General features: G+C 32.9%; 1 protein-coding gene across 2 annotated transcripts in view; it reads left to right on the top strand.

The window, feature by feature from the left end:
* The window catches only part of LOC143080178 (transient receptor potential cation channel subfamily M member-like 2), a 104,423-nt gene that overhangs the window by 38,898 nt on the left and 45,492 nt on the right, over window positions 1–20,033 (top strand). For both annotated transcript variants that reach the window (XM_076255910.1, XM_076255909.1), the window contains 3 exons: window positions 6,500–6,695; window positions 8,063–8,131; window positions 8,823–8,879. In XM_076255910.1, the coding sequence (XP_076112025.1) occupies window positions 6,500–6,695; window positions 8,063–8,131; window positions 8,823–8,879 (322 nt within the window). The remainder of the gene's footprint in view (window positions 1–6,499; window positions 6,696–8,062; window positions 8,132–8,822; window positions 8,880–20,033) is intronic.

The raw sequence follows: 20,033 nt of genomic DNA, 5'->3' as shown, positions 1-20,033 counted from the left end.
AAAATCCCAATGTGTTTTTTTACAAAGTTTAAAACATTATTAATTTATTCTAGTCTTCTTAATATTATGTTTATTGGACCTCATTGACTTAAATCAAAGGCATAACAGGGTCTTATTGCAATAATCAAATAAATTGCTTGCCGTTTCTACATTTTTGTCCTTACCCTTTTGTTATATATATTTCATTTTGGCCTAAAAATTAGCCCAAAAATATGGTATTTTTGTCTTGGCCAATTTTTTAAAATCTTAATTGTCATAACCTTTGAACCAGTCGACTCAGATTTCAAAAATTGTAGCGCCAATGAATTTCTGTATTTTGTGCTCTTTCACAATAATCATGATAATATAATTTTTTTTCTGTATTTTCTATACTTCATATTTTGGCTGACATTAAATTTATAGCATTGTTTCCCATTTAACAGGGTTTAACCATATTCTTTTGACTTTTCTTTAATATTCATCTGGATTTTACTCATTTTCACAAGTAGGGATTTGGCAGGAGTATATTTGACAGGATTAAACACTTTTCATTTAGTTGGGGATATTTTTAAAAAGTGGGGCGAGTTGGTGAAAAAGTGGGGAGATTTGTCAGCAGGTCAAGTTGCATATCTGCCAACTGTCACTATTTGCGGGGAGGCTCTCAATTAAAAATTTTGAAAGAGCAATTATGTCCTTAATTTAAAACAAAACAATCAATTTAACCATTTATATAGGATTGTTAAAGTATGAAGAAGCAAATAAACATCATAAAAATAAATTTGGTGGCCCTTTAAAGGTTTTGTAGAACTGTGACGGCGTTTTGCATTTGCGCCGATCTGCATTTCATTTGCGTCGATTTTTTCTTTCATTTGCGCCGATTTTTTTTTTCATTTGCGCCGATTTTTTTTTACAGGTAAATTACAGGTGAATAGATATAAGAAGATGTGGTATGAGTGTAAATGAGAGAACTCTCCATCCAAGTCATGTTATTTTTCATTTATCATTTAAGACCTCTTCCATTAGCCATTTGTACAAATGTAATGAATTGTCAATCATAACATGTATATAACTGTTGTCCCCTGTTCACTACTGGGAGATGGAAGAAGGCCCACAAGATACACCTCCAGACTTTTTCTTGACAGTACCCGTAGTTCTTTAACCTCTGTCTTTCGGACATCTGCCACATGTTTATGCTCGATCAGTGTTTTGACAATATAATCCGTGGTGACTCTGGGTTTACACGATTTGTGGTACATTCGTAAGATATGTTCTTATGTTTCAGGACACTAACCTTTCGATATGTATGGCCCTCGATGATTAAAGAATTGACTCTTCGGCTCGTTTCAGTGTGTAATATGTCCATCATGTTACAACGAAGTTCCAGAACAATATGATTCAAAATAAACTTAAACATAAATGAACAACAATTATAACCAGATTTTATCAATGGTATAGTACAGTACATGTACAAGTATTAACTTACCTGTAAATCTAATTAGGAGCAAATATAAAATCGGCACAAATGAAAAAATGAAATCGGCGCAAATGAAAGAATGAAAATTTTCAAAATCGGCGCAAATGTCATACGCCCAACTGTGAGAGCCATCTTGCACGTAAAACCCCCATGGGCATTTTGAAAAGTTGGCAGGTATGAAGTTGTCTTGCTTCCGTTCTTGGACTGATTAATGGGTTTACATGCATCACAGGGGTTTGTTACACTTTGCCGAGTTTACTATGCAATCCCAATTTTTCGGGATTCGTATGAATGGATAGTAGACCCGGCAAATTGTAACAAAACCCTGTTCATGCATAACATTTGACATGTTGTACGCCGGTTTAAAACATGTGTAAGATGATATTTACCTTTCGTTGCGCTTTCCAAGTACAAAATAGTGGGTACATAAATCCATCAATGTTCCGGTTGGTTTGACACCCATCTATTCCAAATAATTATGACGTCTTGAAAAGCTATTATAATTTTTTTCTTTGACGCCTTACTTCGACGAAAAAAATTATAATAGCCTTTCAAGACGTCATAATTATTTGGACTAACTTTCATCATGTTCATTTATATATTTTTTGTTCGCCGGTTTCTTCCAGTTAATCGACAATTAATCATGCATTTATACTAAATATTTGTTTGAATAAATATAGTGTCTTGTATTAACTTTCTCTTTCTGGCTGTCTCCGTCCAATCTTTTTAAAATACAGTAAAAAAAATCAAATCAGCAGACGCACGAGCGTCCATGGATTTTGCGTCATAGTATAAAAAAATGACAACGGTGAAAAGTTTCCGGGTTTTCGTGCAAAGCTGTTTACGTAGTTTTCTAGTTTGGTTTACGGATGGATATATGAACATGAGAGTTAGTCTTGAATCAATAATCGGGATATACGTTGTATAGAGAAAAATGACTAAAAAAGTGCAGAAGAAAGGACAAAAAGAATTGATATTAAATAAGCAATAATTATATAATATCATATAGATTCAGTGATTATTATTTATTTCTTTTAAGTCTTTCACTTATTTTACATTTTTTCGATGATTCAGAATCAAATTATTCTGCTGAGGGGTTGACATTCTTCTATGACTTCTTTGTGGTGTGGGATGTAGTGTGTTTGTGGAGGAGGGGGAGATGGAATCAGTTGGGAAAATTGACAAACGAGAATTAATCCGAAATCAGAGAATTTAGAAATCTAATAGTGTAAATAAATAAAATACAACACATACGAATATTCTTGGTTTGTTGGTGTTCCTGCCGAAGATCTCTCCAGCTTCCTCCATTAATAAAAACTTATCACCACAAAAAAACCTTCGAGAAATAGTCAATACTGTTGACAGTGGCGCAAAAATGAACAATCAATAAGTCTTGGATGCAGATATATTCATTTAATAAGTGAATTATACATTTTACTAATCTGAATTTAAAGACGTATTATATTAATAGGAAATATGCTTTAAGTTTGCTACTGTCTCTCTGACTTAGAATTGCACACTCTACAAAGCTCTACACAAATAATAGCCAGTGCTAGCCTACATTATCAGCATAGTCGATCCTTGAAATGGCTAAATTTTGGACTCGATCTATTGGTCCAAGGTTAAACAATATTTTTTTTATAATATCAACTATGCAAATACGTTTAACACTGTCTCTTATATTCCACGAAAAGCTCGCCAACCCTTATGTTCATATGTTAGTATAATAGTCCCAGCTTCATTTGCATTTTTACCAAAACCTACTGAGGCTAGGTTGCCACATGTTGACGGCAGAAAGTTCCGAACTTTTTACCATTTATAGTACCTAAGTTCATCCATGTATTTTGGCTGTTCGTGTTCCCAAAAGAAGGCAATGGATTATATAGGGAACCACTGAAGCCTGGCTAGAGCGGAAAATCTTTAGCAGTCAGTGCCCTCCCCATTTTCAAAAGTTATCAAAATTTCTGGATCCGTCACAGGCACAATCGTTAGTTTCTTTGTAATGGTAATGTAAAGTTATTGGTGTTTCAGTGCATGCACATTTTATATTTTAGACTTTCTCGTTTTATTGGATTTATGGTAATAAATTACCAGATTAATTTGTATCCTCCTTTGATTTCACGGTTATTACTTAACAACAAACACACAGCTAAAGACCCTGTATTGTTATTTTTTATCTTATCTTTTCTTACCCAATTTTATTTTCACTTGTAGGCTGGAGAAATCTGTCAAAATTTCTTACCAAGTCTGTTTTTGTATACATCGCAATTTTAACATGTGTTCACATTTGATCTTAACTAACGACTTCTTTGCAGAACTTTAATCAAAATCTGCATGTTCTGTGAATATTTCCCCGCACACTGGTATTTCTAAATGCCTCGAAAATTGATATTTTTTTGTTTCCTTTATACATGTATAGAATAGAGAATTAAGGAGTTATGAACTTTGAAAAACCACAAGTACGGGTAACTTTTGAAACCACCCGCAGGACATGCAGGAGGTGGTCACAAATGGAAGTTTATACATGTAACAGTAAACCCCTCCCAAATGCTTGCTTGAAACACAAATAGAAAAAAAAGCAGGTAGTTAAGTCCTTTGCTCTTTATATTCCACTCCAAAGAAGAAGAAATGTATGATGAATTTAAAATGGTACATTACTCTGTCATTGTATATTGACTATAAGAGACGAAGTAAAACAATGCATAGTGACTTTTGTTTGTCGTGATTTAAACATAATAAAAGTGTTTCTTTCCCCCAAATCTTAAGAGCCTCACTGAACAGGATAAAAACTACCTCAGACCTCAAACAATCTGAAACTTTTCAAGTACTTTCTATATGCTCATGTGCATTTTCTTGTTAGCATAGTTTTGTATTTGGACAGATAATCAGAATGATCAGCTCTCGAGTATGGTCTCGTTTGTTTGAACAACCAATGATCAGGTAATTTTTAATTTAGCCTTGTCAGTGATTAAGAATAAGAAAATCCTAGATAACATATGCAAATGGCTAGTTTAATTTGATTATAGTCATAACTGTATGAAGCATTTTTTAAAAACTAAAATACATCTACATGTAACTGCCATTTGGTCAAAGATTGTGGGGGGGGAGAGTGTAAGGTATTGTACTAAACTTTTGAGAAAGTTATATATACTCGATAACAATATTAACACAACACAACAATCTAGATATTCCAAGTTCTATATCATTAGTTTAAACTTTTTTTTGGCAAAGTGGGGAAGAACAAAAGATCTGTCATTAACCATGTAAACAATAAATTCTTCAAATAAAGAAAAACATTAACAGATATGCCATCCACCATTATTTTAGTTGTTTGTTGGGAAGACACCTAGGCACTTTTTGTTACTCAGGAACACACATTAACTTCAAATTTAAAAGAAATATTTTTTTCAATTACATATACAATGTACAGGAAAAACTTATTCTTTAAATCAACATTGTTTTAATGCAATATAATTTGACCATGTTGACCCCTTTTCTAGATTTTTTTCTGAAGAGATATTCATGGTAGATCATGTTGGTGGTACAACCATATTTTGAATTAGATACATGGATGTACATGAAGATATTAAAAAAAACAGCGTTTAGAAACTCGCTGTCTTTTCATCATACATGTCATATACATGTAAAAGAATGTGAAACTGTTGTCAAGAGAGGCTATCCATTTTATTTTGTATATTACCATACCCTTTTCATTAAATTGCTTTGTTAAATTATTTTAATATTTCATATTTTTAATTAAATTAGATTAATCATGTGGTCTTTGCTGGAAAGAAATCACTCCATTTGTACTCATATATGCCAATATTTAAAGTTCAAAGCAGAGATTTGCAATATGCATGTACATCTGCCATGATCTGGCATGCAGAATGTTAAAAGCAAGTAAAAGAATTGACTTTATATTTGAATAATTTAATTTTGGATGTAACGCGTCTTCTGATTGGCTGACGTTATTTTGTTATGAGCCCATGGACATAATTTAGTCATGTGACCGTGACGTCATCAACGTTTTTTCATGGTTTTCTACGGTTTAAAATGGAATTTAGAATTAAATTATAAGAAATGACTGTAATATTTTTTCTGTCTATTCGAAATAACATAAAAAATGTGGTGCACACTGTTAAATAACCCGCTTCGCGCGTTATTCAGTGTGCACCAAATTTTTAATGTTATTTCTTCATAGACAGAAAAAATATTACAGTCATTCCTTAAATATCTATAATGATTTATATACAACACATGAGATTTACAACCATAACATAAATCGGATGAGTTGAGCATGATACACAAATGACTTTCTCATGTACTTAGCTTTCATGCGTAATTCATGCGTCTACAATATATGTGATACACGCATGTATTTATTACATGCGAAAACCGCATGTGAAGATCATGCGATTTACGCATACTTCATATTTCGCATGATTTACGCATGATTCACGCATGATACACGCATGTAATGTCCTTCATGCGTAAATCATGCGTGACAATTTTGCCTGTGTAACTGTTGGAACTATTTCATCAACTGCTCTCTCCCAAATATGTTCTTTGTATTACAACTTTTAATTATTTTTGTTTTGTTATTAATAAGAAGCCCAAATGTTTTACAGATGTTCATTTGCGACGTCATATTGTTTAGTCGCATGCACAACTTAAAAAAAAATAAACGAAATCTCCAATTCTCGTTAATGAATTCAAATGCAAACTTTATTAAACTTTACATCCCCTAGAATAGAAAATAAACGAACTACTTTCTATAAAGCTATGTACACATTGTTAGCATTGAAAACACATTGGAAAACAATGTCATGTGGTGAATAAAATCACCAGTTGGGCGCATCAAGAGAGGAAGACCCGGTTTATAAGACAACATATTTCATAGTCAGATGACTGGAAACAGCTGTCTGTTACTCATGCTCTCTGTGTTTAAATTGAATAAATGCTAATATGTTTCTCTAGATGTGGTACCTGAATCTTACATTTTGTAGATGTTACTGAATACTCTATAGATTTCCTCTTTTTATATAGAGAATTAGTGATGTCGTTTGTGAACAAATCTGGTCTACCTGCGATGAGAACATTTGTAAAAACGATGCCAAGATATTATGTAAACGTCACAGAAAGGGAGACTTGTGTAAAAAACATTTAGAAGACGAATGGGAATCATCCCGAATACGCCATTATGGAAAGCTAATGTGTCAACAACTACTTAATTATGCAACAAGTAAGAATTGATTTATAACAAATCGGCGGAAGAATATCTAGTTCTTAAAAGTATGCTGCCATAAAAGGAAAGCTATTGCCATTACTCTATCTTAAGGTTATGGGAATACATGTTATTATAAAAAACAAGACAATTTATGATGTTATCTACATATTGGTAGAATATAAAGCAAAAGAAAGACAATCTAATAACTAAACAATAAAAAAAGGAAGCTCATAAAAACTGACAAAAACAAAAACTCAACTTGACCAACCAAATGATTGCAAAGCAACAGTATATTGCATACTAAAAATAATGTAGACAAATTACGAGAACAATTAGTAGTTTCTTTAAAAAAATTTACAAGAGTTTCCTTATACTGGACATGATTGTCAAACTTTCTCAGAATAATCACTTACAAAGTATTTGTGACAATGTAGTCTAAGAGCTTTTGGTTCCGTTTAAATCTTTAACTATAAATAAACTGAATCATGTATTATCATAATTATGTACATATATTTTGCTTTGACATTAGTATCTGCAGATCATAAACGGGTGTTGTCCTGTTTGAATAAATAAGATCCATTGAACTCGAATAACTGGTTCATTGTTGATGTTAGTACAAAATGTATTACAAAACTGTATGTACTGCAAAAGAATAGATAGTTAGATGAATTTGTTATATACGAAATAACAAAAATAATCAATTCCAAGGAAGAATGAAAATAGGGAGTCTCTTATCAAATGGCAAAAATTATATCTCGGAACACAATTTTGTGAAGCTGAGGTACCAATACAAACAAGGTAAGTCCTCAAATTTGGTGTGCAATGAATATCAGTTGACGCCACATCGTAATTATGATTCACCAAATTCTAATTCTTGTCAAACGATATGTTTAGTGTGTGTGATTACCTGAGTGCTCATGTATTTCTAATTCTTTCACACGAGAAGAACTACAATTAACATTCAAAAGATTTACTATTTGAAGCTTCGTCCGCAGGAACAACAACATATTTATCGGGATGAGATGACAGACATTTCACAGCTTGTTTGTCTCTGAATGCAGAATATGGTCGATTCTTTCCACAGTTTTTCAACTTTTGAATCCCAAGTTATTAAAAACCTGATTGCTTCTTTCAACGCTCCTAAATGGAATCATACTTATTTTCAAGTTATGGTTCTAATTTAATGGAAAAATTGATGTTTTCTGAATTTAGGCCTTTGATAATTCACAATTTTGACACATTCAACTATGTTTGGATATCCTAAATTATTTAAGTCAGAGGGGTTGTAAATATAAGGCGAGCGGGAACAGTCACATATCAGAGGGCTAACTGTCAGAATTGTTACATTTATATGTTTGTCATACCTTTTGATTTACAAACAGTTACCAGAGATAACAGATCTTGTATACAATGTAAAGTACACCCAACAAAAGATGGAGCTGGAGATAAAGGTAAACACACTCACTTATTACCTAATCATTTAGCTTACCTATCAACATATACATGTACCCATTCACGAGCAACCGTTTTGCAGGTCGTTCAAAAGACAAGACAACTGTTTAATTTCGTTAAAAGTGATTAGTTATGAAAAAAAAAATTATCATCAACAAATCTATAGCACTTCTTTGGAATATTTGAAGTCTAACAATATTCACCAATAGAATTATTATTTTGTCCTTAAATCACGTTAGAGCTTCATAATTCGAAAGTCAGATTTGATAAAAAGAAGTATATATCATTATCACTATTTTGTGCATTTTTCCTTTAATCTGTTTTTGTTATAATTTTTCATATCATGCTACTCTTTTGAGATGGAAAATTATCGCTAGAAACTAAGGAGGCACGCGGCGCTAAAGAAATTGACATTACATTGACAACATCGTCAATGGTAAAATAGCGATAAACAGATTATCATTGGTCATCTCAACTCGATTGCTTTTCTCGCTTTCGCCGTCCCAGCTCAAGCGAGAAAATCAATCTCGTTGAGATGATCAACGATAATCTATAATTATTGAATATGAGACATTAAAACAACATCATACCCCACAATGAAAAATTATTACCAGTATTGTTCGACATATTATTTTAATTATAATAATAGAAAAATGGCTATCCCATTTATATATCAAATATTGTACACAGGTGCAGATGCGTTGTGCGAAGAGTGTAAAGAACATCCAAAAGAAGATTGCAATGAAGGTATACATTTATATACATTCAAGTGCAAAATAGAAAAAAAAAACAATTTTAAGCATCATATTTATTTTTATTCAAATTACAATAGAAACATAATTATTTCGTGCAATAAAGCTCCAAACTTGTTTTGATCGTTGGCGGTTAAGATGAAATAGAGTGAAGCCTCTCCAGCTCAGACGCATGATATTTATATACTAATGGAATTAACCTTAAAACAAATTCTATTATTGTTTAAGATTTATCCCATTGATTTATCCTGATTATTTTCTAAAAGCTTATACAGAGAAAAATGTTCTCACTGCTTCCAAAACTTGTAAATGTTCAACTGTTAAACGGTCATTAAGTGGTTAAAATAAGCAAGCACTAAATTTGTCAACTTTTTGAAATATCCAAGTCCTTCAAATATCATTCCATTAACTACACGATTAATGGCAGACATAAATACATGTAAAACCAAGACCAGTCCATGCATTTGAATTAACTTCATAATATTTGTATTAGTTTTTAGGTTTCAGTATGACAGAAAATGTCTATCCCACTCGTGGTTACAGCGTTCGACCCAGATCTTTCTTGACAATGTTTGTCAGTTTTCTTACGTCGCTGGTTCTTTCCAGCTTCATCAATAAAACACACTTACCAACACGAAGATGCACAGTAGTGCTGAAACGATGTTAAACACCAATCAACCAATCAACAAAATATATATTTATTTTACCTCAAACAAATACATATGTATACGACATAGCACAGGGTATAGGTAAAAAAAAGACTTCTAAGTTTATCTGAAAGATTCGTCTCACAAAATAACAAAATACGATAAAATAATTTAAAAAGTTTGGACAGTATTTAATTGTCGAGGTATCACGATTGTACCGTAAACTTTCCTTTTTTTAAAGCACTACATGATTATTTGTTATGAAAGAGGCTCATATAATTAAACATTCAATCTATATCGTTATCGTTTAGAACAAATTGAAATAAATTCCATTAAATATTTTTTACTGAAACCTTGTAAAATCCGATAAAACACGTATCCTATATGCATATTAATCTGCTGAAACACTCACAAACGTGTCAAACCCCAAAAAATGTCTCTTTCGCCAACACGTGTCCTTAAATTCACAATCGCATAAACTTGTCCGATATCTCATTCCCTAAAAGTGCCTGATATTATTTATTCTCTACAACGTGTCTAATTTATAACGCACTAACGTCTTTAACCTTTGAGCGATTTTATATCTTTAGTGGTGTCAATAACAATTACGGCAATGCAATAATAGGGGACAAGAAGGTTTTGATCACATCTTTAAATTCGGGTTAAAGGACATAAATGCTGCAGTATTTTGCCACAATTGCAGATATTTTACAGAGTGCAAAGAATAAAATATAAAATCTATAAGCACTGTTTTTTCAACGCCGTTTGTTTTAAATAAGCATATTTGCAAGTTTATTTGTAACATACAACCTTACTCTTGACACGTGATTGCTTTAAAATGAGTAGTGGCATATATTTCATGCATATTTAGAGCGAAACTTATAAAAAATGCAATTAACTAGCTGAATTTGTCAGGCTTACTTCATCGTTTACTTACTAAAGTGAATTCATTTTTAGTGTTTTTGTATACTTCTGTGATTTCTAACTACAATACATGCATATATTTGTAACCTATCACTGACCCTATTTCTACTCGAATCACACGTGTAACGAACGAACGTAAAGGGAGCACGTATTACATTTCAAAAATAACAATTTAGAGTCTTTGTTTTATCCGGTAAAACAGCATTACTTTCTAAATCAAAATTATCTTTCAAAAATAAGCATATCGCAAACAATACACGCTTTTAATATTAGAAATAGTGTGAAATACACTTACGTCCGATACGTTACTTACGTGAACCACAAGTACACACATTTCCGCGGGAATTGTTTAAGCACGAGTATCACGATTAAAATTTTAATAATATTAGTCTAAATTTAAAAATATTTACATTTATTTTCATTTTTTAAATTGCACTATCAGCAAATTGTGAACGTGAAATATCGAGATTTGCAAAACAATGATGCTACAATGTTTTGAAAAAGTAATGTGAAATTAATATAGAAAAACAGATTTTGTGATCAAAGTTTTTTCTATAAATGTTATAAAGGTAATGTATCTCTTGTGATCGCAGGCGACACATGCGAAACTACAAGAAAATATTTCAAACTATATATTTAAACAATTGTCAAAAAAATATTTGTGTTTTTGTACTTTCAATGATGTCCTGTGACTTTTTGTCCTGTGACTTTGTGACTTTATGTGCGTTTACCAACTCATGTTTTTTATCTAAAAAATATTACACATGCTTGGAAGATAGTCGTGAAGTTGTCATTCAACGTCTCGTGGCCTTTATTTTATGAAGGTTCAGGACTGTAGGCAAATCGCAATAATACGCTAAAATAACGATTCCATAGGAGAACCTAACTTCGGTGTATCATATAGACATACTAAAGGGTCCAGTGAATGTTACCCACGCAGAGGTGATGATTCACAAGTTATTAAACGAGCACCAGAATATGGCATAGTATGAAGGTCATCTTTTTTTTCTTCATTTTATTAGATTGAGCGTTGCAAATTTTATTCAACGAAACTAAACAAATAATTTGAACATGAAAAGTATGAGGACTTAACATATTTCAAAGACTTAATATTTTTGCTTTTTTATACTTTTGTTCTGAAAAATTCTTACTAGTGAAATCCGGCTGAACTGTTAATATTCGAACTCACGATTAGAGAGCTGTTCTTATATACGTCATTTAGAACTATTTTTTTTTTACCGAAAACAGTTTCTGACAGTTCAACTCTAGCAAATAATCCTGACAGTTCTAACCACGAAAAGTTTAGATATTTATATCCTAGATCTGATTTATATCCTAGAACTGATTTAACAGTGAGAGATTCCGAATAAATTTATTAAGAAATTATATTTTTATGCCCCATTTATGGGCATTATATTTTCTGGTGTGTGCGTCCGTTTGCCCGTTCGTTCGTTTGTCCGTTCGTCGAAAGTTTATAGAAAATGCACAGCCTTTCCCCTTGTATTCTCATATTTCGCAATTCGGTTTTTGAAAAAAAGAGGATTGATGCACGCATTGCTGGCAATGATTTCTTTAAAACAAGTTTATTGATGTAGATATTGGTTAAACCAAATATAAATATGGACCAATTCAAGTACATCTTCTAAGGCGCGCGGTTCTATATCAAAATTATGTCGAAAATCATTAAAAAAATTAAATACATGGGACATAGATAAGAGGACTGATAAGATACATAGGACATCGGTCGTCTGTCCCGCTTCAGGTTAAAGTTTTAGGTCCAGGTTAAAGTTTTGGTACAAGTAGTTTTTGATGAAGTTGAAGACCAAACAACTTGAAACGTAGTACACATGTTCCCTATGACATGATCTTTCTAATTTCAATGCCAAATAAGAGATTTTATCCAATTTTTAAGGTCCACTGAACATAGAAAATGATAGTGCTGATGAGACATTCGTGTTCTTTGGGCACATTCTTGTTTATTATACATTGCATAGTCAAATAAAAGTAAGATAAGCATGTGTCTACAAAATAAAAACTATATTTTTTTCTGAGTCGATTTTTTTTTAAACTCGTAGTCTAGATTCTGATTCTAATCAAACAAAAACACATTTATTGTATTTGTAAAAAAAACCAAATAAGGTCATTAAGTGGTTAAAATAAGCAAGCACTAAATTTGTCAACCTGTTAAAATATCCAAGTCCTTCAAATATCATTCCAGTATTATCTATACTACATATGCCTATATATAAAACAAGACAAACGCAAATATCAATTTGCCGACAGCCCGCCGTATTTGATGGACGCCGGATGTAGTTTTATTATAACACATACAATATTGTTTCAAACAACAAATAAGAAACATGTCGCAACTCCATGCTTCTATACACTCTCTCTTAAATTTTCCCCAACATTTCCCTCCCTTTCCTATCTCAGGAAAAAGGTAGTCAGACCTTACCTTATATAACGAGAGAGATGACAAAAAATAAAAATGCTTCAATATATATATATATATATATATATATATACATTATGACTTAAGTTTAAGTCATGTACGTACGAACGGCGACTAGAAAGTGACAAACAAATCAAACATACCTACATACCCGGATCTAAATCAACCCCTCTGATCGGACCATACGCATATTACCCATAACGTCAATACAATATTTTCCCGCTTTACTTCGAACCGCGAGAAAATATTAGTATTAACTATACTACATATGCCTATATATAAAACAAGACAAACGCAAATATCAATTTGCCGACAGCCCGCCGTATTTGATAGAAATTACACAAAGAACGGGGGCCAGAATAAATTATAAGAGATAAACAAATATTATAAACCCAATTTCTTCGAAACCTGCAAACGTTTCTTTGTGGAGTCAACAATGTAACGATCTTTGCTAGAGTCTGACTTCCACCGGCCGTGTTTTTTCAAACACCTCTCGTTTACGTTTGCCTTTGCAGCGGCCGTTGCACCACCGGCTCTAAATGAATATAGGCCTATATTACAATTTGGTGAAACTAATCTAATTCTACCTAATAAAGCCTCCCTATCCGCCGTATAGCTTAGCTTTTTATCTTTATCTATAAGTTTACAATTATTGCCTGATCTGCAAGTCTGTCTGAATAAATATTTATTGGAGTCAAAATCGAAATTGGCTAATTCTAAATATCTTCTGAACATAACATATGGACAAGCTATGGATAAACCTTTCGAAATGAGAATTCCGTTTCCTTGACGATACTGATCGGTTTTACTTTTGTTAATATACAAAATCAAATAATTGTCATGTATAACTACATCTTTAAATCTTAACGAACTTATTTCATCATATCTTAGAAAACCAGAAAAACTTAGTAATATCATTGTCAAATCTCTTATAATGAGTAAATCATCTGAATCTTTAAAGTGCGTACATAGTTCGATTAGTATATCTGCTGAAACCGGATCTTTTTTGTTGGCGGTTTTTCTTGTGGTTCTTTTGGAAGCTTCAATTATGGAAGTAACGAAAGAGTTTATAGTAGGATCTGGTAACCCACTCACTTCATGGGCCCATTTTATACCGTATAAAGCATTGGAAACGGGATGACTAGTAGATCCATTGTTCAATAAATTTGTCAAATATAAAGCAACGTGTACCGGTTGTGCAGGTAAAGCATCTTGTCCATGTTCTGTAATAAATTTTGCCCACCTTCTAAAAGCGTAGAAATAAGACTTTACTGTATTGTCACTTTTACTGTTAAAAAATAACCCACACATCTTTGAATATAGACTATACAAATGGCTTCTTGTTTCTACTCCACTATCCTCTATTGCGACTTTTACATGACGATCTAAACTGATGCCTGTTAACAAAATAAAAATTATAAATATCTATGTTTTTCATTTAACATTTATAGCAACTAATCTGAATTTTAAGAACTGCGAGCCAAATATACCGTTTTGACCCCTTCCTCGTTTTGTGAGACTCTCACCTTGAAAAAACCTGTAATCTCTTATGAAAAATTTAAACAGACCTTCTTGGTCTACTAACATTGACCAATAAGCGGCAGATGTCCATTCAGGAACAATCAAAGTATGACTACCTTTATCCTGTATCATTTTGTTAATTGTATGTGGGATCAAACGAGGTGGTGCAACTAACCAATTATTCCATCCCATGACACAGAAAAGGCATTAATGCCTGATGTTCCTGTGCACCAGAATTTCGAATTGAATTTGTTGCATTTTGCATTGTAATCTTGTGCAAAGCGGTCAAAAGTATATGGACCCCATAACTTATTCAGATACGTAAATATCCAATCATCGATTTCCCAATCATCACAATCTGATTTCCTACTAAGACTGTCTGCTTTATCATTATGCTCGCGTGGTATCCATACTAAATTTAGTTTGATCTTGTTATCTTGACAAATTTTATGAACAGACATAACGCTTCTGTGTAATTCTTTTTTCTTACTACCGACTTTCATAATGTGTGGTACATTTTTATTGTCTGTGTAAACTCTAATAGTCGCACCGTGCAATTTGATCACAAGATTTCTTAAAACCCTTTTTACTGATTCAAGTTCTCTCCATGTAGAGCTTTTTACTCTTTCAGTGGAAGACCAAATTCCGTATATCTCTATCGGTTCGTCCTCTGAACCTGTGGTCAAATGACCCCCGAAACCTGTTTCTGAAACGTCACAAAAGACGTGAAAGTCTTGTACTTCATTGTATGTCAACTGACATAACTGAGATCCTATCTCATTTATTTTTTCTATATTATCTAACCAAAACCTGCATTCATTTACAGCTTCGAGACTAAACACTACGCTGGATTTCCAGCATTCTCTTGTCAGTATGCAATCATACATAAATCTAGATCTTAAACGTGCAAGATCCCCTGAAACAGCCTGAGTTGAGATGATCTGTCCAACAATACAAGCAAGTGACCCTACTTTGAAATATTTCATTCCCTTTTCATATTGCTGTAACAGATCACTCAAAGCTCTTTTTAACTTGTTCAATCTTTTTTCAGTGATTTTCAGTACACCCTGTTCCAAACACCAACTAAAACCTAACCACTCCAGTTTTTGTACTGGAGACCAATTACACTTTTCATGTGCTATTTCGAAACCAAAATGGTCTAAATCAATCCTAATCGTATCACTAGCGGTTAGTGCCTCCGAATAAGAAGAACCTCCCCCTAATCCATCGTCTAAATACATAACTATTTTTAACCCTTTACTTTTCCAGTGTTTTACGACTTCTCGAACTACTTTACTGAAAATATAACCACTTGTTGCCAAGCACAATGGTAACACATTGTAAACGTACAATGCATCCCCCCATTTGAAACCAAGGTATGTAGTGACGGAAGGTGCAATTCTAATATGATGATATGCACTTTTCAAATCATATGAAAAAATGTAATCCTCTTTGTTAAACATTTGTCTAGCTGTGAACGCGTCTTCGTATTTGTGACGAAATCTAAATAAATGTGGATTTATTTGTCTGGCGTCTAATACCAATCTTAGTTTTGACCCATTATTAGCTACTGTTAGAGGGTTTATAACATGAGGTTGTTCATTAACTTTGCTTATGCACCCTTTTTTCAACAACTTTTCGATTTCTTGCGCAACAAAAATCTTATTGTTGCACGCCGACTTATTATTATCTAATACCACACTCTCTGGAATTGTTAAAAAAAGGAATCACATACCCCTTCTGTATAACACTAATAACGTGTTTGTTAGCGCCTATCTTAGTCTAGTTATTGACATTTTCTAATAGACTACCTACAGGTGATATACCTGAGTGAACACGATTACTATTAATCGTAGTATGTGTATTGCTAAGGAATGTTGTATTGCGTAACGTTTGTTTTGTATACAAAGGTGTACTTGAACTACTACTAACGTTACATAAAAACATATTAGTACTTATCTTGTTTGTATGCTGCACTGTAGGATGAGGACACTCTCTCCTCCAATGACCAGTTTCACTACAATTGAAACATCTCCCAGGGCGAAACATCTTGTTTTTGTTGACTGGAATCGGATTCTCTGGAGCCAGTGATTTAGTCTTATAAGGTGTTGGCCTAGTATCGGTCTTGCGTTTTGCCTTCTCCTTCTTTACCTTTGAATCGGCTCTACTTTGTGCCTTGTATATTCTTTTTTCATCTTCGAAATCTTCTGCCAAAGGATTTGTGGTAAATTCGTCGACAACTCGCCATCCCGCGTCTGACGAATCTGCTAACTTTATGAGCTTTTGTCTTGACTTTATCATTTCCATACCTTCATAAATCTTTCTTTTTGCGGTCTGAATGTTGTCATTGTTCAAATTTTCTGATTCTAACTGGCTGCTAGCTTCGAGAACCTTCACGAAAACCTTCTTGTTGTGCTTATACTGTTCTTCATTTCCCTTTTACGGAACTTGAAGGTCTCTGTCATGGTCTCGTCGATTTTGGCCAACTGTGAGTCGGACAATGCCTTCTAGTTATCCTGGATGTTTTGCTGGAAACCATTTAAACGTGTGTCGAGCAGTGAAGTAAAGCTGTTTAAGAGTTTATCTTGAGTTCCTAGTATGGCACTTTGTACTTCGGCTTGGATAATTTCTCTGATGTTGGCGTCCATTTTAAGTCATGCACGTACGAACGGCGACTAGAAAGTGACAAACAAATCAAACATACCTACATACCCGGATCTAAATCAACCCCTCTGATTGGACCATACGCATTTTACCCATAACGTCAATACAATATTTTGCCGCTTTACTTCGAACCGCGAGAAAATATTATTAACTACACGATTAATGGCAGACATAAATACATGTAAAACCAAGACCGGTTCATGCATTTGAATTAACTTAATAATATTTGTATTAGTTTTTAGGTTTCAGAATGACAGAAATTGTCTATCCCACTCGTGGTTACAGCGCTCGACCCAGATCTTTCTTGACAATGTTTGTCAGTTTTCTTACGTCGCTGGTTCTTTCCAGCTTCATCAATAAAACACACTTACCAACACGAAGACGCACAGTAGTGCTGAAACGATGTTAAACACCAATCAACCAATCAACCAAATATATATTTATTTTACTTCAAACAAATATATATAAGTACAAGTAAAGGTAAAATAAAGACTTCTAAATTTATCTGAAAGATTCGTCTCACAAAATAACAAAATAAGATAAAATAATTAAAAAGTTTGGACAGTATTTGATTGTCGAGGTAACACGATTGTAGCGTAAACTTTCCTTTTTTTAAAGCACTACATGATTATTTGTTATGAAAGATGCTCATATAATTATACATTCAATCTATATCGTTATCGTTTAGAACAAGTTGAAATAAATTCCATTAAATATTGTTTACTAAAACCCTGTAAAAATCCGATCAAACACGTATCCTATATGCATATCAATCTGCTGAAAAAAAGCTCTGCATTCTTCCAGTATTTATGTAACACTTACAAACGTGTCAAACCCCCAAAAATGTCTATATCGCCAAAACGTGTCCTTAAATTCACAATCGCATAAACTTGTCCGATATCTCATTCCCTGAAAGTGCCCGATATTATTTATTCTCTACAACGTTCTAATTTATAACGCACTAACGTCTTTTACCTTTGAGCGATTTTTTATCTTTAGTGGTGTCAATAACAATTACGACAATGCAATAATAGGGGACAAGAACGTTTTTATCACAACTTTAAATTCGGGTTAAAGGACATAAATGCTGCAGTATTTTGCCACAATTGCAGATATTTTACAGAGTGGATAGAATAAAATATAAAATCTATAAACACTGTTTTTTCAACGCCGTTTGTTTTAAATAAGCATATTTGCAAGTTTATTTGTAACATACTACCTTACTCTTGACACGTGATTGCTTTAACACGAGTAGTGGTATATATTTCATGCATATGTAGAGCGAAACTTATAAAAATTGCAATTAACTAGCTGAATTTGTCAGGCTTACTTCATCGTTTACTTACTAAAGTGAATTCATTTTTAGTGTTTTTATATACTTCTGTGATTTCTAACTACAATACATGCATATATTTGTAATCTATCACTGACTCTATTTCTACTCGAATCACACGTGTAACGAACGAACGTAAAGGGAGCACGTGTTACATTTCAAAAATAACAATTTAGAGTCTTTGTTTTATCCGGTAAAACAGCATTATTTTCTAAATCAAAATTATCTTTCAAAAATAAACATATCGCAAATAATACACGCTTTTAATATTAGAAATAGTGTGAAATACACTTACGTCCGATACGTTACTTACGTGAACCACAAGTACACACATTTCCGCGGGAATTGTTTAAGCACGAGTATCACGATTAAAATTTTAATAATATTAGTCTTAATTTAACAATATTCACATTTATTTTCATTTTTTTAAATTGCACTGTCAGCAAATTGTGAATGTGGAATATCGAGATTTGCAAAACAATGATGCTACAATGTTTTGAAAAAGTAATGTGAAATTAATATAGAAAAATAGATTTTGTGACCAAAGTTTTTTCTATAAATGTTATAAAGGTAATGTATCTCTTGTGATCGCAGGCGACACATGTGAAACTATAAGAAAATATTTCAAAATATATATTTAAACAATTGTCAAAAAAATATTTGTGTTTTTGTCCTGTGACTTTTTTTCCTTTCAATTATGTCCTGTGACTTATTGTCCTGTGACTTTTTGTCCTGTGACTTTGTGACTTTATGTGCGTTTACCAACTTATGTTTTTTTTTTTCATCTAAAAACAGTATACATGCATGGAAGATAGTTGCGAAGTTGTCACTCAACGTCTAGTGGCCTTTATTTTATGAAGGTTCAGGACTGTAGGCAAATCGCAATAATATGCTAAAATAACGATTCCTTAGGAGAACCTAACTCCGGTGTATCATATAGACATATTAAGGGGTCCAATGAATGTTACCCAGGGATAGGCGATGATTCACAAGTTATTAAACGAGCACCAGAATATGGCATAGTATGAAAGGTCATCTTTTTGTTATCTTCATTTTATTAGTTTGAGCGTTGCAAATTTTATTTAACGAAACTTAACAAATAATTTGCAGGGCCGTAACTACATTGAGGCAAATGAGGCAAATGCCTCATGTTTTAAATTAAAAAAAAAAAAAAAACTAAAACAAAAGATTGTCTTCATATGATTGTCTTCATATCAAATTGTTTTCAATGAAAGTGTCTTGCAAGAAGCATGTTCTCTTCACTCTCTGGTGTCGCCCCTGCATATTTTTCGTGGTCCATTTTTCTATTTTACGTTTGGTTTTCAGAGTTGATGGTTTATTGTTTGTACTTCTGTGTCCCGGGTTTGTCTTTTGTTCATTTATTGTCCTACTTAATGACTAGTCTGTGTGTTGATTTTTATTTGTAAACGTGTCACACTGTGTAATGTTGCATGTCCACCGATGTCCAGGCATTATGCGAGAAAATATTTTAAGAATATATACAATGCTACTGGACACAGTTGAATATCCTAATCAACAAAAAAAAAAAAAAAAAAAATAACTATCATATACCCAAGCGCCTGTGGATAAAACTAGATAGCTGACATG

Source organism: Mytilus galloprovincialis, chromosome 6, assembly GCF_965363235.1.
Source record: "Mytilus galloprovincialis chromosome 6, xbMytGall1.hap1.1, whole genome shotgun sequence".
Taxonomy (NCBI): Eukaryota; Metazoa; Mollusca; class Bivalvia; order Mytilida; family Mytilidae; genus Mytilus; species Mytilus galloprovincialis.
The sequence above is the reverse complement of the archived record's forward strand: the minus strand, read 5'-3'. Positions and strand labels throughout refer to the sequence as shown.